Source organism: Schistocerca nitens, chromosome 5, assembly GCF_023898315.1.
Source record: "Schistocerca nitens isolate TAMUIC-IGC-003100 chromosome 5, iqSchNite1.1, whole genome shotgun sequence".
In the NCBI taxonomy this organism is placed as follows: Eukaryota; Metazoa; Arthropoda; class Insecta; order Orthoptera; family Acrididae; genus Schistocerca; species Schistocerca nitens.
The window spans coordinates 686,696,271-686,723,053 of NC_064618.1; the positions used below are offsets into that span (position 1 = coordinate 686,696,271).

At 41.0% G+C, this 26,783-nt stretch overlaps 1 protein-coding gene across 1 annotated transcript in view; it reads left to right on the forward strand.

The window, feature by feature from the left end:
* The window catches only part of LOC126260657 (centromere-associated protein E-like), a 577,712-nt gene that overhangs the window by 317,582 nt on the left and 233,347 nt on the right, over positions 1 to 26,783 (forward strand). Inside the window, exons 11-12 of the mRNA XM_049957993.1 lie at positions 8,040 to 8,135; positions 25,263 to 25,355. Coding sequence (XP_049813950.1) covers positions 8,040 to 8,135; positions 25,263 to 25,355 — 189 coding nt within the window. The remainder of the gene's footprint in view (positions 1 to 8,039; positions 8,136 to 25,262; positions 25,356 to 26,783) is intronic.

Here is a 26,783-nt window from a genome sequence, read left to right on the forward strand (position 1 = left end):
TAAAGCCAAACTTTCAAAATGCTGTAGAAATATCACCTTTGGTCAGAATAACGTCAAATTGCAATGGAATATTTTTGGCGAAGGTGGAAAACGTGGCAGAAGAAAAAAAAATGAAAATTGATAAAATTGATCAATAGATGGTGCTATATGTGTCAGAATATGTAAATGAAAACATCTGTCATGCACACGACCCATTGAAGTTGGTATAAGCAAGCCGGGTACACGGTTTTTCCTCCTTTTGCATCTGTGACATTCACCATGACTGTATCAGTGCAAGATCGCACTCTCCTTGTGAAGCTATATTACAAGAATGATGACCGTGCATGCGTCGCTCTGCAGAAGTTCCAGACACTGAAGGGTTTGAAAAAAGGCGGTCGTCTGGTGACTGCCGTGGGTCTGGAGAAAATGATTTGGAAATTCGAGAAGACGGTTTCTTTTGGTGTGCAACCTGGTAGAATGAGGAAACAAACTGATTCAACATCAGTGGAAGCAGTGGCCACAGCAATGCAGGAGGAGAGTAGTGGTGGTGTGAAACATCCTTCTTTGCTATCCATTTAAAAAAAAAAACTGATTTTTCCCATCCGATATGATATGACCTTGCCCTGGTTTAGATTAGATTAGATTAGATTTACTTTCATTCCAATTGATCCGTAGTGAGGAGGTCCTCCAGGATGTGGAACATGTCAGAAAAACAACAATACATGTCAAATATTTACAAGTACAACAAATAGCTAATGTACCATTCCCCAGGTCCCAAGTGGAATGATCGTCATTTTTTAATGAACACTATATGAAAGAGTCATTTTACAAATACTAATGCACTGAATTTAAAATAAAAAAGTTTTTTTATTTATTTGTAAGGTAATAAACATGTAATACAACTACTATAATACTTATTTACAATGAACACATTACTGCACTGAAATGGTGCAGAAGTTATATTGTACTTACACACACACACACACACACACACACACACACAAATTTTCAACGAACACATTACTGCACTGAAATTGTGCAGAAGTTATATTGTACTTATATACAAATCAGTTGGTTTTACTGAGAAATTCATCAATGGAGTAGGAGTTGGCCACCAATAAATCCTTTAGGCTTCTCTTAAACTGAATTTCATTGGTTGTTAAGCTTTTTATGGCTGCTGGCAAGTTATTGAAAATGTGTGTTCCTGAATAATGCACACCTTTTTGTACAAGACTAAGTGACTTTAAATCCTTATGAAGATTATTCTTATTTCTAGTATTGATTCCGTGAATTGAGCTGTTGGTTTGAAAAAGTGATATATTTTTAATGACAAATTTCATTAAGGAATAAATATATTGGGAAGCAGTAGTTAGTATCCCTAGTTCCCTAAACAGGCTTCTGCAGGATGTTCTTGAGTTCACACCGCATATAACTCTTACTGCACGTTTTTGTGCCTGGAAAACTTTAGCTTTGTTTGATGAATTACCCCAAAAAATAATCCCATATGACATTATGGAATGAAAGTAAGCATAGTATGCCAGCTTTTTCATTTTTATATCCCCTATGTCTGACACAATTCGCATTGCAAACAGATTTGTTAAGACGCTTCAGCAGTTCTGTGGTGGATGGGCTTACATAACTAACAGTACACACCTGTACACCCATGCACACTGAGTAGTACAACGTGCTTAATGTTAAACATACATCTTAGGCATTGTTGTATGATTCATTTGTCATTTGTATTCGACCACTATTAAATTATGATGCTTACAGTGCTATCTATTGCTACTTTTTGTAACTATTTATTTTTCTTCTTCCATACGCTTTTCCCCTTCTCTGATAATATTCTGTTGAAATTTGATATCATTCTGACTGGTGGTGTTATTTCTACAGCGGGTTGAAAGTCTAACTTTAATTATAATCACCCTGTATATCATTATCTCCATGTGATGTTATATATGAATGCTGCTAGATACTATATGCCTAAAAGAATAAAGCTATAAGTACTGGACCCAACAGAAGTATACATTATCAAGGAAGGGACTGATTTGATAGCATCCTTTTTCTGTTTGTGTAAAGAACCTACACAGTAGAAAAAGAAATAAGTATGTATGGAAACTGTTGTTGCTGTGAAGCAACAACTCAGATGACTTCGTCACATATTGGAATAGAGTTATTTGTGAACTGTGACCATAGTGACTATTGCATTTGACTTGAATCAGAACACCTTTCAAAATTGCTATGATTACCATATGGATGCAACTTGAAATCATATGGAATTAACTTTTGCATAGCAGACAGACCAGTTAACTTTATTTCACTTTCACCAACTAAATTCTCACATTGTCATGAGAAGAGAATGTAATCTTGGTATTTGAACAAAATCATAACTTACGTTTCTGTTCCTTGTCAGACCTGATGAATTTGATTATAAATGATGTGTGTGTGTGTATAAAATAAAAATGAAATCAGTGCAAAATTCACGATAGTGTATTTTGTCTGTCTCATTCTGAGTAAATCGTCATAATAGTTCTATGTCTTTCAGTGGGTATTAAAAAGAAGGATAATTGTTTACTTTAATAAAATCTATGATTTGAAATTCCTTTTAAATTATCTGAATATTGTTTGCGAATCTTCTCAGAAAATTGCTGTTGGCTTACATTGAAAACAGGTATATTATGTTGAATGATATTGCAGCAATGGTAAACATTAGTGTTAGATCACACTGATGTTCAAGAAAATGTGTGTGAGGTGGGTTTCAAAACATTTCACATCAGAAATGGAAGAAAGGAAGGTGCATGGGTATGTGCAGGGAGACCCAAAGTTTGCCTCCCCCCCCCCCCCCCCCCCCTCGTTCCTCAGATGTGGCACCTTCAGAAACCACTGAAAGAAATTGTTAGTGGGCCAAGGTTAGCTGATGATGAGGAAATCCAGGCAGCAGTGCATAACTGATTATGCATATACTCCGAAGAATTCTTTGCTTGTGGAATGGAGAAGCTCATCCAGTGCAGGTAAAGTGCATACAACTTGAGATGGATTACGTTGGGGAGTGATTAAATTCAGTTTTTTATGGAATGACCCATGTGTAATGAGAAGAAATGAAAGACAAATTAATCAATTTATAATAAATATGTATCGAAACTCATGTACTAAATATCACATTAAAGTTTCATATATGTGGTATCTGTTCTTTTGGACATGTCTGAAGGAACAGATGCAACCACACACACACACACACACACACACACACACGATGTGACTTACCAAATGAAAGTGCTGGCAGGTCGACAGACACACAAACACAAACATACACACAAAATTCAAGCTTTCGCAACAAACTGTTGCCTCATCAGGAAAGAGGGAAGGAGAGGGAAAGACGAAAGGATGTGGGTGTCTGTATATGTGTGGATGGATGTGTGTGTGTGTGTGCGCGAGTGTATACCCGTCCTTTTTCCCCCCCTAAGGTAAGTCTTTCCGCTCCCGGGATTGGAATGACTCCTTACCCTCTCCCTTAAAACCCACATCCTTTCGTCTTTCCCTCTCCTTGCCTCTTTCCTGATGAGGCAACAGTTTGTTGCGAAAGCTTGAATTTTGTGTGTATGTTTGTGTTTGTTTGTGTGTCTGTCAACCTGCCAGCACTTTCATTTGGTAAGTCACATCATCTTTGTTTCTAGATATATTTTTCCTATGTGGAATGTTTCCCTCTATTATAACCATATATATATATACACTCCTGGAAATGGAAAAAAGAACACATTGACACCGGTGTGTCAGACCCACCATACTTGCTCCGGACACTGCGAGAGGGCTGTACAAGCAATGATCACACGCACGGCACAGCGGACACACCAGGAACCGCGGTGTTGGCCGTCAAATGGCGCTAGCTGCGCAGCATTTGTGCACCGCCGCAGTCAGTGTCAGCCAGTTTGCCGTGGCATACGGAGCTCCATCGCAGTCTTTAACACTGGTAGCATGCCGCGACAGCATGGACGTGAACCATATGTGCAGTTGACGGACTTTGAGCGAGGGCGTATAGTGGGCATGCGGGAGGCCGGGTGGACGTACCGCCGAATTGCTCAACACGTGGGGCGTGAGGTCTCCACAGTACATCGATGTTGTCGCCAGTGGTCGGCGGAAGGTGCACGTGCCCGTTGACCTGGGACCGGACCGCAGCGACGCACGGATGCACGCCAAGACCGTAGGATCCTACGCAGTGCCGTAGGGGACCGCACCGCCACTTCCCAGCAAATTAGGGACACTGTTGCTCCTGGGGTATCGGCGAGGACCATTCGCAACCGTCTCCATGAAGCTGGGCTACGGTCCCGCACACCGTTAGGCCGTCTTCCGCTCACGCCCCAACATCGTGCAGCCCGCCTCCAGTGGTGTCGCGACAGGCGTGAATGGAGGGACGAATGGAGATGTGTCGTCTTCAGCCATGAGAGTCGCTTCTGCCTTGGTGCCAATGATGGTCGTATGCGTGTTTGGCGCCGTGCAGGTGAGCGCCACAATCAGGACTGCATACGACCGAGGAACACAGGGCCAACACCCGGCATCATGGTGTGGGGAGCGATCTCCTACACCGGCCGTACACCACTGGTGATCGTCGAGGGGACACTGAATAGTGCACGGTACATCCAAACCGTCATCGAACCCATCGTTCTACCATTCCTAGACCGGCAAGGGAACTTGCTGTTCCAACAGGACAATGCACATCCGCATGTATCCCGTGCCACCCAACGTGCTCTAGAAGGTGTAAGTCAACTACCCTGGCCAGCAAGATCTCCGGATCTGTCCCCCATTGAGCATGTTTGGGACTGGATGAAGCGTCGTCTCACGCGGTCTGCACGTCCAGCACGAACGCTGGTCCAACTGAGGCGCCAGGTGGAAATGGCATGGCAAGCCGTTCCACAGGACTACATCCAGCATCTCTACGATCGTCTCCATGGGAGAATAGCAGCCTGCATTGCTGCGAAAGGTGGATATACACTGTACTAGTGCCGACATTGTGCATGCTCTGTTGCCTGTGTCTATGTGCCTGTGGTTCTGTCAGTGTGATCATGTGATGTATCTGACCCCAGGAATGTGTCAATAAAGTTTCCCCTTCCTGGGACAATGAATTCACTGTGTTCTTATTTTTCTTATTTCAATTTCCAGGAGTGTGTGTATATATATATATATATATATATATATATATATATATATATATATATATATAACAGTGACAATAACAAACGTCATTGTTGGGTTCAAATTATGATATGAATATAACAGAGGGAAACATTCCACGTGGAAAAATATATCTAAAAAGAAAGATGATGAGACTTACCAAACAAAAGCGCTGGCAGGTCGATAGACACACAAACTGTATGTGTGGATGGATATGGGTGTGTGTGCGAGTGTATACCTGTCCTTTTTTCCCCCTGGGGTAAGTCTTTCCGCTCCCGGGATTGGAATGACTCCTGACCCTCTCCCTTAAAACCCACATCCTTTCGTCTTTCCCTCTCCTTCCCTCTTTCCTGATGAGGCAACAGTTTGTTGCGAAAGCTTGAATTTTGTGTGTATATTTGTGTTTGTTTGTGTGTCTATCGACCTGCCTGCGCTTTTGTTTGGTAAGTCTCATGATCTTTCTTTATATATATATATATATATATATATATATATATATATATATATATATATATATATATATATATATATTAAGGTGAAGATGACCGATTGATCACTTCGATGTGGATGCACACCACACTCGAACTCTTATGGGAATTGGCAAAATGCCGCGAATAATGAGGATAATGGACAAGGGGCACTACATTAGTATTGTGTGGATAAGTTGAGAATTTGGGTACGATGACAGGCGTGCTAAGGTGATCCATGTAGTTGTGATGACTGCTGTGTTCGGACAGTGCAGTGGTCAGCACATCTGCCCAATAAGTAATAGACCCAGGTTCGAATCTTGGTCTGGCACAAATTTTCAACTTTCCCCACTGGTTTAAATCAGTGCTCACGGGCAGCTTATGTCGTTAATTCCTCTGTGTCTTGATTAATCAGTCAAGTTGTCCGAGTTTATAGAATGCTCAAAAAATTTTGCGTAATGTGATTTTATGCTGGAGTACCAATAAATAATTCAGGGTTACTTACTTCTGCATCAAATGTTTTACAATCACATAAAAATGTTTTCACATCACTCTGAGCCTTCAGTGGCCTAAATGTGATTACATATGGTACCTCATTTTTAATTTATGTAGCATACTTTGCACTGCTTATCATTTGAGAGGCTGATATACACTACCCAGTACCTGGCACCAGTTGAAATCAAGTGAGATTAGAACGTGCCATGATCAGCTTTGCATATTGCTGCTAGATGATTCACTTTCTTGGAATATGTTACATCTAAATGAACAGAAAAAACAAATTTGTTGGTGTTGATTCTCATCTGCTACCAACTATTACCATAGGAGCTCTAATATATGCTAAAAACATACAGAGGCTGGACAAAATATGGAAAAACCATAAGAAATCAATCTTTGAACAGTTTCTAGTCATGCCTACACGTGACACTGTTGTATTTGATCATGAACGCACCCGTTCGGTGTCCTCTATACATTGCAATTGTCAGTTGTTGACGGAACAGTGTTTTGTGCTGTTATGAATGTGTTAGGTCAAACTAAGTGAATTTCAAAAAGGCCGAATTGTTGGCTCTGGTATGATGGTGCTCCCATAACTAAGGTAGCAGAAGTGTTTAGTGTTCCAGGAGGCACTGTGTCTAAGATTTATACCACATACAGGAAAACAGAAAAACATCAACTGTCAAGTCACAAGAAGGACAAAAGTGTGTCTTGAGTAATTGTGACAGACTGCAATTGAAGAGGATTGTGGTGAAGAATGAGAGAACAGTAGCACTGAAAGTCACATTCGCGAACTGTCTCAGCACCTAAGTAACAAACACAAAGGGATCTCCATAAGCTGTAAATTGCAGGGTGAGGTGGAAAACCAGAACCACTTATTGGAGATGCAAATGCCCGTAACAGGAATACGTGGTGCAATGGAAGAATGTTACTTGGTCGCATAAGTCTTGTTTCACTCTGTTTCCAACTTCTGGCCAAGTTTACATCCCAAAAGTGAAACATGAGAGGCGTCCAGTTATGATTTGGTTGGCCATATTGAGGTACTCCTTGTGCCCCATGGTTACTCTGCAGAGTCACATTACTGCCAAGAATTATGTGACCATTTTGGCTGATCAGGTCTATCCTGTGGTAAAGTGTTTGTTCCCCAGTGGGGATGCTATGTTCCAGGTTGACAGGGCTCCTGTTTACACAACACACATAATTCAGGACAAGTTTTGTGAGCACGAGGACGAATTGTCACATCTCTCCTGGCCTACAAACACCAGATCTCAATAATATTGAGCACTTGTGGTCTACTTTGGAGAGAAGGATACATGATCACTCTCCACTTTCATTGTCCTTACCTTAACTTGCTACTGTTTTGCAGGAGGAATGGTATAAGATTCTCTTGAAAACAATACAGGACATGTATTTATCCATTCTGAGAGGAATAGGTGCTGTTTGGAAGCCAATAGTTTTCTTACACAGTATTAGGCATGTTAATGTGTTTGTTTTTGGTGTTTCCACATTTTTGTCCACTCACTGTAATTCTCCTCAGTGTACAAATTTTGATGGCAGATCAGCAGTCAACATTATTAGTACAGAACAACTGTTAAAACAAATACCCAAACAGACCGATGTGAAGAAATGGAAACTTCCTTCATAGCCAAAATGTGACCTTACAACCACCAACCCATGAATGCCGTTGCCGACACCACAACCACAACCATTTTAAAAAAAACACATATTGCTTGTCATTCTCGTGGTACAGTCACATTTATTAAGTTTGTCAAAACATTAATTAGTAGTTGCTTATAATAATACCTTATTTTTTTTTTGCATTAGATTAATTGGAGAGAGAGAGAGAGAGAGAGAGAGAGAGAGAGAGAGAGTAATAAGTAATTAAGTTCTCTCTATTTTTTGAAATTGTTAATCTGATCCAACAAAAACTTTCAGCTTGCAAATCAAATGGAAATGCTCAAAGTGCAACAGGATACACTGAATATGACTCAGGCTGAGTTAAAGGAAGCACAGGAGCGTATCAAAGAACTTGTAAGTAAACCAGTTCCATGTTTCTTTTTAAGCTTTTATAGTCTTATGGAGAGGTTTGATGACAAATGGAAAAAGAGAATCACATCAAAATAAGATGATTTAGAAACAAGAGTAATGCTCAAAATGTTATAGATGGCAGCAGGTGCAAGGGATAGGAATGAGACACAAAGGCCACGGAGCTGGTGATTTTGTGCAACTCATGGTAACTGTGATGTGGAGGAGTGGATTGGAAGTGGATGACAGTTAGAAGAGGAAGTGACTGTTAGGGGGTGTGACATAGTGGCTTAGCAGAGATTGAGACTAGGTGAATTATGGTAGGGAAGGATGTGTTTTGTGTGTGTGTGTGTTTTGTGTGTGTGTGTGTGTGTTTTGTGTGTGTGTGTGTGTGTGGGGGGGGGGGGGGTTGAACATGTTGTGCTCAGCAGCTTGTTCTATTACTAAGTGGTCTGAACTGTTCTTGGAGATGGCTATTCATTCTGGTGGATAGCTGGTTCATGGTCATGCTCACATAAAATACTGTGCAGAAGTTGCAGCAGAACTGATGTTACATGGGTGCTTTCACAGATGGCCTTGCTTCTGATGGTGTACAATAAGCCTGTGGGAGAACTACAGTAGGATGTGCTGTGTGGGTGAATCAAGCAAGTCTTGGACCTGGGTCTTTTCATAGCTATACATTCCCACACATGGTTGGTTGGAAGTGAGAGTAGCATATGGATGGTCCAAGATGTTGTGTAGATTGTGGCCAGTGGAATACTCCTTTCTTAACATGATAGCAAATAGTTGAATCCCTGCCCAAGGACGTGATTCAGTTGCTCCAGTTCAGGATTATATTGGTTCATGAGGGGAGTGCTCCTTTGCAGATGGTTCTTGGTTGCGATGGAAGTATTAGGGATGTGTGAGGATGTGTGGAGGAAATCTGTTTGCAGGCTAGGTTTGGGGGATAGTGCCTGTCTGTGAAGACCTTTACGAAACTTTCAAAATACTAAGCATTCAAATTCTCATCACTGCAGATACACCATCCATGAATGGTTAGGCTATATGGGTGTGACTTTTTGGTGTGGAAGGCATGATGTCAGAATGCCTGTACTGTTGGTGGTTAGTGGACTTAATACAGACAGAGGTAAGTATGGAGCCATTAGAAAGGTGCAGGTTAATGTCTCGCACAGTGGCACATTGTGCTGAGGAGTACCAGGTGAAGTGGAAGGGAGAGAAGGTGTTGAGGCTGTGAGTAAATGAGAATAGGATGTCTTGGCCGTGGGTCCAGATCATAAAGATATCATCAATGGACCTGAATGAGACAAAGGGTTTTGGGGGGCTAGGAAGGTTTGCTGTGGATAACACATATGCAGATTGGTATAGGAGGATGCTATGCAGGTGTGCATGGCCTAACCTTTCATTTTATAGATACAAATCTCTTTCTCCACAGACTGTCAACCATCCCCATCCCATTACCTCCTGGATGCCTATTCGTCAGTGTTAACCTCACATTGTGATACACCAACATCCCCCTCCATGCCCATGGACTTCTGCTATTGAACACTACCTTTCCCAGTGTCCTTCAGACATTAACTCACTACCCAATTCCTAGCACACCTAACCAATTACATCCTCATACATAACTACTTCTCCTTTGAAGGAAAGGTATATAAATAAACCTTCAACATGGCCAGGGGCACTTGCTTGGCATCCTCCGGTGCTAATCTGTAGTGCACCATCTAGAGGAAATCTTCATAGTCTTCCACAACCCAAAACCTTTTGTCTGCTTCAGGTTCATTGATGATATCTTCATGATCTGGAACCAGGGCCAAGACACCATATTTTTATTCTCCTACAGTCTCAACACCTCTCTCACATGCTCCACCTGGTCCAATGTGCCATCTACCTTGACATTGACCTCCACCTCTGATGTCACCATCCATGCCTCTGTCCATATTAAGCCCATTGACCATCAAAATATCTGCACTTTGACAGCTGTCATGCCTTCCACTCTAAAAAATTACTCCTACTGCAGTGACGAGAATTCACTTTCCCATTATTCTGCAGGTGCACGAAGGCCATCACAGACAGGCAATATCCTACGAACCTCATCTCTCATCTGCAAACAAGTTTGTGCACCATATCCTCACATAGCCCTTATTCTCCCACCACAGACAAGAACCAGCTGCAAAGGGGCACCCTCATCATCACCCAGTATCATCCTGAACTGGACTAATTGAATCATGTCCTTTGTCAGCGCTTAGAGTATCTGTCGTCACACCCACAATCCTTCCTTCCCCTCCTAAAGTGGTTTTTCAGCAGCCGCCCAACATACACAACATCCAAGTCCATTACTATGCCACCTGCACTCCAAACCACACAGGCCATATCCCTTGTAAGACCAAGACCTACCCGATTCCACACCCAGAACTTTCTATTCCAATCCTAACATCAGAAGAAGTAGGACCACCTGTGAAATAGCCATGTAATATATCAGTTCTGCTGCAATTTCTGCACAGCATTTTATGTGGCCATGACCACCAACCAGCTGTCTACCAAGAACAGAGTTGACCACCCAATGGGGAAACACGTTGTTGAGCATAACATGCCAGAGTGCGCCCCCCCCCCCCCCCAATCTCCCAATACCAGCTTTGCTGAACTACACCGGGGGGGGGATGATTCTTGTGACACATCCTTCACTCCTGTGTTCCTCCTGGCCCCAACATCTGCTAAGCCACTGCCCCAACATCCTATGCCCTACAGTCTACCCTTCCTGTGTCCTGTCACCCCCTCTCAATCCACTCCAGCACATCATTGCCATCCTGTGCTGCATGAACTGAATGGTTCTTTTGCCCATGTGTTGTATTCCTATTTAGCACCTGCAACCTGATGCCTCTCCATCCCACATTCCTGTCCTGCACACCTACTGCCTCCTTGCAAACCTGTAACCACACTTTCCCAACCCCCCCATCTCGCTTCTTGTCACTTTTATTCCACTTCTTACCCCTTCCAGCCCAACTCCTTTTTCCTGTCTACTAGCTGAACTACAGTCGTGTTCAGCTGGCACAATTTAGGTACTACGTGTGTGTGTGTGTGTGTGTGTGTGTGTGTGTGTGTGTGTGTGCGCGTGATAGTTCTCTATCAAAGTTTCCCCTCATGCGTGCTTGTCACTGACTCAACACTATTTTTTTAATGAATTGTCTCCTTTACTCCTTAATTATTTATATTCTGCCAGAACTCTGATAACCATGTTGACATTACGATTTAGCAGACAAAAATACAAAGGTGGTTTGAAAAGTTCTTGTAATGGACTAGAAAAAAAAAAGTACTTACATCACTGAAGCTTTTTTTGTTTTTCAATGTAGTCTCCTTGTTGATTAATGCACTTGGTCCAATGATGTTCCAGTGTGTTGATTCCCATCTCGAAAATGAGTTTCCTCCAGGTCTGCAAAATCTGGTTATCAGTTCTTCGTTTGAAGTGAATCTTCGTCCAACAAGAAAAATTTTCGGTTTTGGGAAGAGATGGAAGTCTGATAGGGCCAAATCAAGTGGATAAGGCAGGTGTGGCAACAATTCATATCTTAGTTCGTGTAATTTTGCCATGGCGACGGCATATGTGTGCAGGCGCACTTCAAGGGTTGCAGCACCCATCTTGCAGATAATATTTTCATTTCTAATTCTTCAGTTTGCACTTTTGCAATGATTTCTGTATTAGTGTCGTATCTTGGCCGACCACTGCACGGATCATCGTCTAAGTTCTCCTGACTAAATTTAAATTCATTTGCCCACTTGGCAACAGTTAAATATGAAGGAGCAGAGTCCCCCAGTGTATTCTGGAAATCAGCATGAATGTCCTTCACTTTCATACCTTTCTTTATGAAGTACTTAATCACTGCTCAAATCTCGATTTTTTTCTGTCTTTGCAAATGACTATGCGGGCACAACAACAGAGCAACGTCACTGCCACAGCTCTCTTCCAAGAGCACTGATGTGGCACGTGTTTACAGGCAACAGTCCAATGAACATCATGCGAACAACTCGTTGCGCTAGTGCTGACCTCTCGTGGTGATTCCGAGAACTTTCCAAACCACCCTCGTACATGGGAAAACTAAATATTTAGTGGATATTTTAAGCAAGAACTCTGGTCAGCCATGATTTATTTTCTTGAAATGTCCCAGATCTTTTAATTTTTCGTGCCTGTTTGAGTAAATTTTAGAATTAAAAGGTTGGTAGTAGCCCCTCAACTCACCATCTGCTGTAACAATACATGTCATTAAGTTAACCTAAAGAGATCCACAACTTCTCCCTTCCCTGAAGTCAATGTACAAGTTTGGTCTGGCTCTTTTCCTGAATTTTCCTTGGCTTGAATAGCTCAGGTGAGAGCTATTTTACTGTGTTGACGTGTCAGGATTGCCGAGGAAGGGGAAGCAGTAGGCACCCATTGAGGTGATGTAGTTACACATATGATAGATATGATGGTTTATTTCAGTAAAATGTGGTTGAAGGCAGGCCTAGAGAAAGTGCCGAAACTGAATGGGCTGCTGCCCAAGAGAGCAGGAGAGGAGAGTGTCTAACCGGGTTGGAAGCTGACAGCAGAAGAAAGCAGATGGCGTGTCCACTCTGGCAGCTGGCCGCGGCTCCACCCCCATGTGACCACCTCCAAACCTCCCTGTTGGACAGCCAAATTGTAGAAGCGCAGTTCAGTAGTGTTACCTCGTCAGCAACACGTGACTTTAGCTGCTGATGGTTCAGCATGTGAGTTTCGAAGTGGTTCTGTCCGGTATAATGCAATGTGACTTATGAGCTGTAACTAGCCACCAGGCAGAAGGCGCTGGCAAACCTCAATTGAAATATAAAAAATTAAATTTTTATAATATTACATCCATTCAGTAATGGCCCCCACTGTACAACTGCGAGTGTGACTCGTTTTAAGTTATCAAACCAAAGAAACCTTTGTGTCCATACTAAAGGTGATTTTGTTAAGGCTGTTTTCTGTGGGAGGAGAAGGGATGCGGCACTTGTCAAACAGTAAGTGACTCATTGGAGGAAGAAAGGAAGAAGACAGAGAAGGAGCAGCAGTATATTTCATCTAAATGTTTTTGTTTTCACTAGCACTACAACTTCAGCAACTAGGTGTAATTCCTTTGTATTTGATGTACTGTGATTGGTACCATATGATTGTGATACTGCTAAAATCTGGAAGATAATATCTCACAGAAAAGTAATTATTTCGAGAGAACAAACCGTGAATAATATCTGTTTCCGCTGCTAGTATCTTCTCTTTACACAATACTCACGGTATTCAACAATTTGAAAATGATAGATATTTAAATACACTCATTCCTCCAGCTCCTACTAATTTCCTTTAGGCATAGGATTTAGACTCTTCCTTTTGCAGCTTATGATAGGTATGTGCCTGATAATAGACCAGCATGAAGAAAATAAATAAAAGTACTCTCTGTTGGGCAACTTACGTCAGTATACATAAAATCATATAAATGTGACAGAGAACTTAAAATTGGAAACAAACAGTCAAAGGAAAAAAGGAACTAAGGCATCAAAAATACTTAATAGCACTATGTTCTTGAAACCAATCTACAGGGCATTACTTAGAGATTGTATATCACTACAACCTGTATCATGAAACCTGGTTCCTGATGTATTGACAAACAGAAATAGCTGTGGACGGAATATGTGAAAAAAGTTCAAGAGAAGAAGACAGCTTTTAAGAAATCGTATGTTAACTTGTCTCTGTCTCATAGTATCCTCTCCTGGAGATCTGAATTGAGGACTCTTTTAATGTGCATAAATTTGTATAGAGTTGCATCTTGAAGGTCTTCTATGGACTGTTTTGTATTATTGAGGATGCTCCTGCTGGCTAGACCATACAGAGATGTCTACATTACCATAAACACTAGACGTAATGGATAATTATAAAAAGGTGAAAAAGCTAAATTAATAATGAGACAACATTGGAAACAGTAAATCTGAGATACCCTGAAGGTCAGTGGCATCACATCAACTAACGGAAAAAGAAGGAAATTTTGGGATAGAAATAGACAACAATTTTTTTTCTTTTCTATCAAACTTCACTGTTCAAATTTTGAAGGTGACGTTGAAGCCATCAGAATTGCAATAAGTCAACTAGACAATTTATTCCATCTGTTCAACAAAGCAGTCATATTTTGTGATGCCAGAGCAGGAATTTCACTGGTTATCAACACACAAGATCCAAAAGTCATCAAAATTAAATAAGGCTAAGAAGTAATTAAGTCACTACAACAAAAAGAACAAAATAATTATGGTCCAGTGCATACAATCTCGAAGAATTAAAATGAGCCCATAAAATTTCATGTGTATGAAAGATCTTGAAAAACCTCACGAATGACTCAGTACTGTAGTACCAAATGAAACAAGAATAGAAGCAGTAGCCATTTTGTGCTTGACTGCCATGCATGACTATTTAGCAAATTACCAGCATACCTCTCCAATCTGTCAACAAGCCAGGTGGCACAATGGTTAGCACACTGGAATCACATTTGGGAGGATGGTGGTTCAAATCTCTTCTGGTTGTCCAGATTTAGGTTTTCCATGATTTCCCTAAATCACTCCAGGAAAATGCAGGATGGTTCTTTTGAAAAGATCATGACCGATCTCCTTCTCCATTCCTTCATAATCTGAGCATGTGCTCTGTCTGTAATGACACCACAGTTGACAGGATGTGAAACTGTAATTTTCTTTTGTTCTGTCCTTCTCTATCCTATTGTCTCCTAATGTTATTCAGACTTACATTTTGTTCTGGAGCAAGAAGGTGAATGACTATAAGTAAAGTGCCAAAACATTACAATAATAATAATAATATTTAAGAAGTAATAAACCAACAAGCACAACATAAGCTGCAGGCATTTATGGTCACCAAAAAGTGAAAGAAAGAGAGCATACAGGGTGGGCGAGAAGTCCCATACCCCCTATTACTGAATGTTAATTAATTTTATTTGTTTTAGCACAAGTACATACTTTCTCATTAAGTATCCAAGATATTAGTATGTTCCCAATCATGCTGTAAATACATTTACATACTCCTACATGTTCTTCTTGACACATTTTTGAGCATGTCCAGAATTACAACACGAAACGCATCCTCAAAACAGCATTGTGCCGTTCTCTGTTTGTAGAATAATGACATGCAGATACATACACTTTCATGAGTCCCCATAACGAGTTGTCATCTGTGGTGAGGTCAGGATGACCATTTCCAGGGAACTGATGTTGCTGATGAACCACAACCTGTCCACCCTTCTGGAAAGCGTTCATTAGAAACTCAAGCATTTCAAGAACATAGTGAGGAGGTGCTTCATCTAGCTGCAAATGTATGCATCATGCGAGACCCATTTCCTGAAGCTGATGTATTAAGCGTGTTTGTAACATGTGCAAATAATGGCAGCAAAATGCACAAATATTTTGTGAGATGTTGTGGCCATTTTTAATGCACTGAGTAAATGATATGTCTTGACCACTGCATTTATTAATTTTATACTGCCTTATGCATTTTGGTCTTACACCTTTCTCAAAGGCCTTATGAGAGAAATACAAGAAATGGTATCCGTGAAAATACATTGGTAAAGTTCCATCAAAAGAGGCAGAACTCACCAAATATCTGTAACACATTCTTAGGTAAAATGAAACTAGAGTTGTCCAATATGAATACAAAGTATCTGGTCTGCATTATTTGATGACATTTGAGTGCAAACTGACTCCCTGTACACATCAAAGTATTAGGTGAAGAAGCTGATTTTAATGAAAATTTTATATTTGGAAATACAGAAACCTGATACGATTGATTGATACAATGTCATTCTAAATGACAGATAACATTCTATTATATTTTTTACATCACCCAGTTTCTTATCTTACAAACATCCATCTAGTTTAAGGAGACTGGTGGAAATTATCTCCACAAGATGGCGTCAACATATTTTTATATAATTACATAATAAGTGAACATCCATCTGTTGAATAAAGTATTACAGTAAATTCATAATTTAATATCCAGTCAGTTTGCACTCATATGTCATCAAATAAAGTAGACCAGACCAAACGAGGTGGTGCAGTGGTTAGCAAACTGGACTCGCATTCAGGAGGATGCAGTTCAATCGTGTGTCCGGCCATCCTGATTTAGGTTTTCTGTGTTTTCCCTAAATTGCTTCAGGCAAATGCTGGGGTGGTTCCTTTGAAAGGGCACGTCTGACTTCCTTCCCTATCCGATGAGACCGACGACCTCGCTGTTTGGTCTCCTCCTCCCTAATCAACCCAACCCCCCAGACAATGAAAACCTAACAATGAAAGTAGACCAGGTCCTTTGTGTCAATATTTGACAACTTTAATTTCATTTTACTTAAGAATATGTTATAGATATTTGGTGAGTTCTACCTCTATTTTTTACGATGTGCATTTCATGTATTTTATCATTGTTCTTGAGTGAGTGCTCTTAGCGTCTTTGAGAAAGACATAAGGCCGAAACACGTGACAGTGTAAAATCAATAAATATAGTGATCAAGACTTATACCAGTTACAGGATATATACACCGAAGAGACAAAGAAACTGGTACACCTGCCTAATATAGTGTAGGGCCCCTGCAAGCATGCAGAAGCGCCGCAACGCGATGTGGCATGGACTCGACTAATGTCTGAAGTAGTGCTGGAGGCAATTGACACCGTGTATTCTGCAGAGCTGTCTGTAAATCTGTAAGAGTACCCTTTTGAACAGCACATTGCAAAGCATCCCAGATGTGTTCAATAATGTTAATGTCTTGGGAGGTTGTTGACTAGCAGAAGTGTTTAAACTCAGAAGAGTGTTCCTGGAGCTACTGTGTAGCAATTCTGGATTTGTGGTGTGTTGCATTGTCCTGCTGGAATTGTCCAAATCCGTTGGAATGCACAATGGACGTGAAATGGGTGCAGGTGATCAGACAGGATGCTTACGTATGTGTCACCTGTCACAGTCATATGTAGGCATATCAGGGGTCCCATATCACTCCAACTGCACATGCCGCACACCATTAAAGAGCCTCACCAGCTTGAACGTTCCCTGCTGACATGTAGGGACCATGGATTCATGAGCTTGTCTCCATACCCATACACATCCATCCGCTCAATACAATTTGAAATGAGACTCATCTGACCAGACAACATGTTTCCAGTCATCAATAGTTCAGTGTCGGTGCAGACAGTTCAAGGCGAGGCGCACACGAGTAGGCCTGTGGCTCCAAAAGCCCATATTGATGATTTTTCGTTGAATGGGTCACATTCTGACACTTTTTGGTGTCCCATCATTGAAATCTGCAGCAATTTGCAGAAGGGTTGCACTTCTGTTACGTTGAACACTTCTCTTCAATCGTCGTTGGTCCTGTTCTTGCAAGATCTTTTTCTGGCTGCAGTGATGTCAGAGATTTGATGTTTTACCAGATTTCTGATATTAACGATACACTCGTGAAATGGTCATACGGGAAAATCCCCACTTCACCACTACCTCAGAGATGCTGTGTCCCATTGCTTGTGCGGTGACTATAATACCACGTTCAGACTCACTTAAATATTGATAACTTGCCATGGTAGCACCAGTAATAAATCTAGCAACTGTGCCAGACTCTTGTTGTCTTATAGAGGTGTTGCCGACTGCAGGGCAGTATTCTGCATGTTCACATATCTCTGTATTTGAATATGCATGCCTATACCAGTTCCTTTGGTGCTTCAGTGTGAATAGTTTGTGCCATTCACAGTGCCTTCAAAGAAGTATGGTCCAAGCTGATGTTGTGTTGTTGTCACTGTCCATATCGTTACTTGAGGTGGATTGCTTTCTAACTTGACTGTATAATGAGGATTCTCTTCGGCCAAAACGACAATTTTGTAGCATGTGAGCAATAATAAATGCCACATTCATCTGAAAACATAATCTCGGCATGGTTCATTGCATTTGGAAATAGCATTAACAAAGCATGGCACACTAAAGTATGCTTATTCTGGTCTGTAACTGACAACTCATTTATGAAAGTTGGTCAAAAAGGTTGGATCATAAGATCTTTATTTATGTGACCTAGGTATTGTTGCTCTCTGTATATTGAGTTCCGAAGCACATTTATGTGTTGGCTTAATAGGAAATTGTTCAATTGAAGCAGAGTCTCTGACATGTTTCTTCTTGTGTTTTCTTCCTTCCACGCTGCACTGTGTCTTCAACATTGCCGAAAGCAAAAGCACAAGCATGTCTTCCCTAATCCAGAGCTGTTGCCTTTCATGTTGGAGCCTTATTAAATTTTTCTTGGAATGCTTCCATAATCTGTCTCAATTGTCTACCCTGTGTGTTGTCGTTCATGCACCCACAGACTTGTCGCTAAGCATTCCTCAATAGTGTAACAATTACCGTTCACATCTGCCATGGCTACAGATTAAAACTCATCTGCAGCTGCAAAAACATGAATTCCAACAATTGATAGGAAGTAGTATAGCTATCAACCTGTATAACAAGGTTTGATACTGAACATGGGTTACAGGGATACGGGGACTTCTTGCCCAGCTTGTACTGTGCTGTGTTATATGGTTAATCTAAAATGGCAGATGGAGAGAGAAAAATGCAGTGTATGGTTTGGCCAAGGGACAAAAAATGAGTGCCTAAGATGTTGAACATTACATTTGCATTATGAACAAGGATGGATAAAAGCTTCAGGGCAGGAACCAAATCCCACAAAGGTGAACCTACATATTGATACGTTTTTCAATACTGAATTTTATCGCTCGGTAGTTCCAGAAGGCATACTAATTAATGGAGAATTCATTCCATCATTGCTGAGATATTAGCAAGAACGTTGAACAGGATGAGCCTTTGGTCTAGGAGGAAAACTCATCTGAAATAGTCTCGTGGCTGATTGATTCTTCAGTGCTGTAGTATATCAGACAAGTACCAAATGATTGGGGCTGATTGATTCTTCAGTGCTGTAATAAATTTCAGACAAGTACCAAATGATAGGTTGACTCAAGTAACTACACTGTTTTCAAGAACAGGAGCTAAATCGGTCAGCTGTTGTCTGATACAACATCTTTTACCTAGAGTGAAGATAATTGAAAGAATCTTGTCTCATCAAATCTGTACATTTCAGTATGGAAACAAAGTACTGCATGCACTGTCCAGCTGGTCCATTCAACATTACCGTATTTACTCGAATCTAAGCCGCACTTTTTTTCCGGTTTTTGTAATCCAAAAAACCACCTGCGGCTTAGAATCGAGTGCAAAGTAAGCGTAAGTTCTGAAAAATGTTGGTAGGTGCCCCCACAACTATCTTCTGCCGTTGAATATATGTAGCGCTACACAGGCAAAAAAAAAAGGTGTAAGACGAGCTTTTTTCTCCGCCCCGAGTTTCGACCACTGCAGTTTCTTACATTATCCAACGAAGTAAATACAAATTCCGTGTTGTTCATCTTCGAATGTAGCAGCATTTCAATGTACTACGAAAATCCGACTGGCATGACTATTTGGGATGTTTGTCAATATGGCCAACTCTACGTTCTGAATTTTTTCCTACCTGTGAGAAGAGATGGTTGTTAATAAGATCTTTTATGAATTGTGAATCACATGCAGCATTCTCTTCAACGTAAGAATAATACGAATATAAACATTTTGCCATGTATTCTTTTGTGTTTGCTGCTATCTCACTTAAATCCTGTCTGCGTAATAACCTAAGCAACTAGTGTGAGACAACAGCAAATGTGGAAGAATATACAATCATGTCATGTTTGTATTCGTATTATTCTTATGCCTAATAGTGATACAATCAGAAATGAAGCACGGCAATTGACTACATTTTTAAATCTAAGATGACTCTAATTTCCATGCAGAATGTAATGTACAAAAGAGGCGTCTGCAAAGATTTTCAAACGGAGAAAATTTTTAGCTAAACTCTCGTTCAGAACATCTATCATACGCAGTCTATCATTTGGTTCTTGTTGATCATTATCAAAGAAAGCATCAGTGTAAGTAACAACAAATAGCAGTCTCTTGTCATTGTTTCACTAATGAGACAATTCCTCTCTTTTTATTTTATTGTAAGCGGCGGTAGCGCGCACATAAGCAAGCCATGCCGCGAGCGGCGACAGGTCGTAAACACTTATCAGAATGCGGCAAACAATGCATGACACAGTACAATAATGCATTTTCAGCCTAGAGTGACGTAAACACCTATAACAAAGAGAACGGCACTTATCAGATCAAAGAAAAATAAGCAACCGATTCAAACCAGACGAAGCACGCCTGACGCATAGCAATGGCTACCTGGTAAAGCTTAGCTGCTAAGCTTACGACCCGAACCAAACTACTGTAGCTGTATCGTCATTTATTCTACCTAAATTGTGCCTCATATTACAATAGACCAACTGTGTTTCAATCTGGAGGTGCGGCCTAAAACTTTTCTCTCCCCTTGAATTTAGAGTCTCAAATTTCATGTGCGGCTTAGATTCGAGTGCGGCTTAGATTCGAGTAAATACGGTATTCCACTGACAGTTGGAGTCCACTCCTATTGTTGATCATACACACCACTTCATCAGAATTACGGAAGAAGATACCATGCGCTTTCTCATGGTTATGATTGCTTCTTGAAATTCTACAAAGAATTGACTCAGTGAGGAATGTGAGCATACTTTGATACCTTGGGTCCTTCTTACAAATTAATGGCAGCATGAATAGTAGTGAAAGGATTGAAATCATAAGTAGGCTGAATGCAATGATGGGACCTGTAACAAACAAATGCTGCTAGGCCTGAAGGCCAAGATATTAAATACTGTTGTTTATCTTGTAGCACTGTGGCACAGAGTACTGGGAAGTAATAGTGACTATTGGCAGACATTTCTCTGTTATGGGAATGCATATGCTAAGTTGGATGATAGGATTTTACCTTATTTGCTCACATTTTCAGTGACAGTGTCCATCAAAGGTGCAACATACATTTCATCACAGAAAAAATGAAGGAAAGCCAACTTTTTTAGTGTGGATTGCAAATTACGAGGGCCGTTCAGAAAGTAACCTCCGGTTGATTTAAAAAAATACACCATGTTAAATAAAAATATTTTAATATATACATCTTACAACTACATCTTTGCACTATTTTTCTACATAGTCTCCATAGCGATTGAGGCACTTTCCTTCTGCATAAAAATCACCCGCTTGTGCCTGGAGCCAGCCTGTGACCGCATCTTTGAGCTCTTCGTCGTCATCAAACCGCTGTGACCCGAGCCATTTCTTCAAATGCATGAAGAGGTGATAATCACTTGGCACCAGGTCTGGGCTGTAAGGTGGATGGTTGATAACGTCCCACTTGAAGGACTCAAGAAGGGCCGTTGTTCTGCGAGCAGAGTGAGGACGGGCGTTATCGTGCAAATAAACGATACCGGAAGTCAGCATACCACGGCGTTTGTTCTGTATAGCCCGTCGTAACTTTTTTATTGTTTCACAGTACACGTCTTGATTAATGGTCGTACTATGTTCCATGAATTCAACCAACAACACCCCTTTGGCATCCCAAAACACCGTTGCCATCAGTTTTCTGGCAGAAAAATCTTGCGAGGCTTTTCTTGGTTTGGTAGGCGAATTTGAATGTGCCCACATCTTTGATTGTTCTTTTGTCTCAGGGTTCACGTACTTAATCCAGGTTTCGTCACCGGTCACGATTCTGTTTAACAATGGTTCTCCTTCGTCCTCATAACATGACAGAAAGTCTAATGCAGAGGCCATTCTTTGAGTTTTGTGGTGGTCGGTAAGAATTTTGGGCACCCATCGTGCACAGAACTTACGGTAACCCAATCTTGCTGTCACTATCTCGTACAAGAGAGTCTTAGAAATCTGTGGAAAACCAGTAGACAACTCCGACATTGAGAAACGTCGATTTTCACGAACTTTTGCATCAACTGTCTGAACGAGTTCGTCAGTCACCAATGATGGTCTACCACTCCTCTCTTCATCATGAACGTTTTCTCGTCCACTTTTAAATAAACGTACCCATTCACGGACAACTCCTTCACTCATAACTCTTGGTCCGTACACGGCACAAAGCTCACGATGAATAGCTGCTGCAGAATATCCTTTGGCTGTAAAAAACCTTATGACAGCACGCACTTCACATTTGGCGGGGTTTTCTATTGCAGCACACATTTCAAACTGCCACAAAAACTAAACTAGCGCAGGTACGACGTTCACTCGACCACGGCTTGATGCCGACTGACCTGTTGAGTGCGTGAACGCACAGATGGCGTCGCTACTCCCCCCACAACCCGCACTGTGACCAATTGGAGGTTACTTTCTGAACCGCCCTCGTATTTAGGAGTAAAGGAGATGACTCAGCAAAAGGCAGAAGCACTGCATTGTTGATAGGAAGACAAGCAAAACTTACAGAGCTTGGCTGGCTTTCAGAATGCACCTCCTTTTTCAAAGTTGTAGGAAGAACATCCACACACACACACACACATATACACACACTTCCTCACACTTACGCACATGCACACTTCTGTCTCAGGCATGTGTATGTGTGTGTGTGTGTGTGCGCGCGTGTGTGTGTTTCCTTCAAGCTTGAAAAGGAAGTGCATTCCAAAAGCTAGCTGAGCTCTTTACCTTTTGTTTTGTGTACCTATTGATGATGCAGTGCTTCTGCCTTTCTGTGAGCCATCTTCTTTATTCCTAAATAATTCATAATTCTTAACCAGAACTTTCTGGACATATCCTGAGAGTGGAATTAACTATTTTCGCTAAAACCATTTAAAGCCTCAAAATGAATGGCAAGTAGACATGAGGATAATCTAAGAGGAGAGGATAAGACGTAATGTGGCAAATGTGGTGTCCAAGATCCAAAGCAGTAAATACTAATGAAGTGGGTGGGCCTTAGGATAAAGAAGAAGAAGAAGAAGAAGAAGAAGAAGAATCTCTGCTTGCCTTCGAGTTAAACAACAAAAAGCAAACAATGTTTCACAAATACTGACGATGTACTTACATGGTGAAAACTCAGTTCAAATTTACTGAGCTCTTTGACTATTTCAATGAGTGCCCTATAAGTCTTTTTATTCTTCTTGTTTCAAAGTCCAGTTGAATACTGGAGGCCTGGAGTAATCTGTAAATAACTGTACACAAAATCATTAAAATAGATTTTTCACTGTCCAAACCAACAGTGATTAGCTTTTATGTGTTAAACTTCATATTGTTAACTTAAAAGATCAGTAAAGTACATAAACCTCTCTACAGGCAATTAAAGGCCTATGAAACTGTTCAAAAAAGTGGCCAAGAACAATGTAACAAATGATATAGTATGTAAAAGATAAGCTGTCAAAAGTTTTTACAGTAATCATGAATGTTGTGTGTCCACCCTTCATCAAATGGCGCACATCTAATCGGTAGTTCAATTTTGCCCATAACTGATCCAGCATATCAGATGTGAAGATAAGAACAACTGCTGCAATGTGTTGTGAGTCTTTGATGACAAGTACTAGAGATGGAATATAAATGCTATCCTTGATTTAACCCCACAATAAAAATCTCAGAGCATGGAGTTGGGTAATATGGTGGACACTTGGCAGGTCAGTGATTGCAGCATTTCCTATACAGTGACTTGGCAGTGTCTCATTCACATAATCTGATACACAATTGTGGAAATGTTGAGGTGTGCCATTATGCTGAAGGATAAAATATTTGCTATCAGTTTCAGGTTGTGGTGTGAGGTATGGTTGCGGCACTACAAAATGGGTGATACTGTTAGCAAACAGCTATCCTCCTCCAATTTCTTGTGTTGGTTCACTACACTGTTGTAACCTGATGGTGTCTTGTGAAACTTGCCACAGAAAGCTTTTTGCATGCTCACTACTGATTGGCAACATGTAAATTCTATCAGACAAAATGCATTCCCTCCCAAATTTGTTGCCATTTTCAGCATCTACAGTTGGTTGCACATTTCCAGACTAATTTGCAGAAAAAAAAGAAGTTTAGCATTTAATTTACAATGGTTTTTTTAAAATGCTTCATGGAACTTCTAATCATCCTTATTTTGTTCTTGCCTCCCAATATCTTTTGTTTGACACACGTTACTACGTTACAAAGGCATTTTTCTATGCTCCATATTCTCTCCACTCTATGTATGAATTTTTCAATTTCTGATGCTACTTGTAAGACCAGAACTTTACTGACAGTCTAGTGAGTGGAATAAAGCTGTCTGCAACCCAAATTTTGGTTTGCACACAGCAATGCTTTACTACTCATGGTCCCAAAGGAGGCAGTATGCATTTCCCTTCCTCCAACCTTTGAACTGACTTACTGTTCTAGTTATAGGGGACTTACAATTTGGCATGGACTCTGAATAAAACAATAAATAAATAGTGTAATGTGACGTATTTCACGATAACAGGTCTTTGACAGTTTTGAAAGAAGTGATGTTACCAAAAAATATTCCAGTACCAGCTGGGGATTGAGTGCCAGATCTGTGGTTTTGTAATCGACACAGTAAACATCCTTAACCCCAGTTAATTTGAGATATCTGCCTAGAAACATAAATACTCCACTTATGAAAGGTGTAGGAAAGACACTCCACTCCAGCTGTTCTGTAAGACAAAATAATTTTGTGACAAGTGCCTGGCGCACTACTAGAATGACTAATTGAGTGATGTGTGACACGGCAAATGTGTACACAGTTGTAAAGAGGGAAGAATTCATTCAAGAAAGTTCCTCCATTGTACCAATACGAAGAACTGTTGATGATTGTTGGCCGCTGAAGTCCATATATGGGCTCCGCAATTCTAGAAACAACCCATAGGTAGTGTTGATGGCATTCTCCACCACATCCATTTTCCAAGGTACACAGGGGAGCTTTTGTAAAGTTTTTGAAAGTAGGAAACAGGTATTGGTTGATTTAAGGGTGTGTGCTGGGAAATTAGGGATGCTTGTCTTTCTGAGAGGGTAAGAACATAGTCTACAGGTTTAATTTATCATAGTGTTCAAATATTACATTATTGTTGGTGTGCCTTACTTTCCAGTACTGTGTAGTGCCAAGAAAATAATGAATATTTTTTCTCTATCTGTTATTAACATAATTGTAACTGAAAAATGTAAATTCATGGTTTCATTAATTTACTTAGGAGAATATGAAGAAATCAGCAGAAGATTTGTCTAAAGATAAAAGTGAAGAAGAGAAAGCACAAAAAGAAGCTCTTGCAAAAGCTGAGAAGAGGGTAAGTTCATAAATGTGTAAATTCATATGCTATGTTATGAATATGTAGTATGGTTATTTCTGATGGTTTATTCAGTGAGAAGTAATATTAAGGATGTCATATGATGAAGTGTATGTGTTAATTAATACATATAAGGTAAATGACTGCTCACCAAGAAGCAGAGCTGAGGCACGATCAGCAGCATTAGAAAGGATTATTATAACTTGCTAAGCTTTTTTGCTCTAGTCGGCCTACAGGTGTGTGTGTGTGTGTGGGGGGGGGGGGGGGGGGGAGGGGGGGGGGTGTTCATGATGCAGGGAGCTTTGGAGAAGGACTTTCTCTGAAGTCATGTCCACATATTATTTTTTTCCACATGTCTGTACCCAGCTCAGTGCCTCGTTTGTGAGCAGCATTTTATAGTTATATCCTTTTTACTGATTAACCTATATTTTAAATGTGCATACAGTAGTTTTCCTGTCTAATCGTGGTTGGTTGATTTGGTGGAGAGAACCAAACTGTGATGTCATTGGTCTCTTTGAATTAGGAAAGGATGGGGGCTGTGCCCTTTCAAAGGAACCATTGTCTCAAGTAATTTAGGGAAATCACAGAAAATCTTAAATCGGGATGGCTGGATGTGGGTTGGACCATCATCCATCCAAATACCAGTCCAGTGTGCATTTAATCTTTAAATACATATATTTCTCCTTGATTTCATGTATTTTGTATTTCCCCCAATATGATTAATTTCGTATACACATTCTCTACTGTATCCTGCCACTTAGAATGTGAACATAATTTCAAGATTTTGACCCTAAAAGTCTTATCAACAACACACATCCATCAGCATAGCAGTAATACTCTAATACTACACTCCTGGAAATGGAAAAAAGAACACATTGACACCGGTGTGTCAGACCCACCATACTTGCTCTGGACACTGCGAGAGGGCTGTACAAGCAATGATCACACGCACGGCACAGCAGACACACCAGGAACCGCGGTGTTGGCCGTCGAATGGCGCTAGCTGCGCAGCATTTGTGCACCGCCGCCGTCAGTGTCAGCCAGTTTGCCGTGGCATACGGAGCTCCATCGCAGTCTTTAACACTGGTAGCATGCCGCGACAGCGTGGACGTGAACCGTATGTGCAGTTGACGGACTTTGAGCGAGGGCGTATAGTGGGCATGCGGGAGGCCGGGTGGACGTACCGCCGAATTGCTCAACACGTGGGGCGTGAGGTCTCCACAGTACATTGATGTTGTCGCCAGTGGTCGGCGGAAGGTGCACGTGCCCGTCGACCTGGGACCGGACCACAGCGACGCACGGATGCACGCCAAGACCGTAGGATCCTACGCAGTGCCGTAGGGGACCGCACCGCCACTTCCCAGCAAATTAGGGACACTGTTGCTCCTGGGGTATCGGCGAGGACCATTCGCAACCGTCTCCATGAAG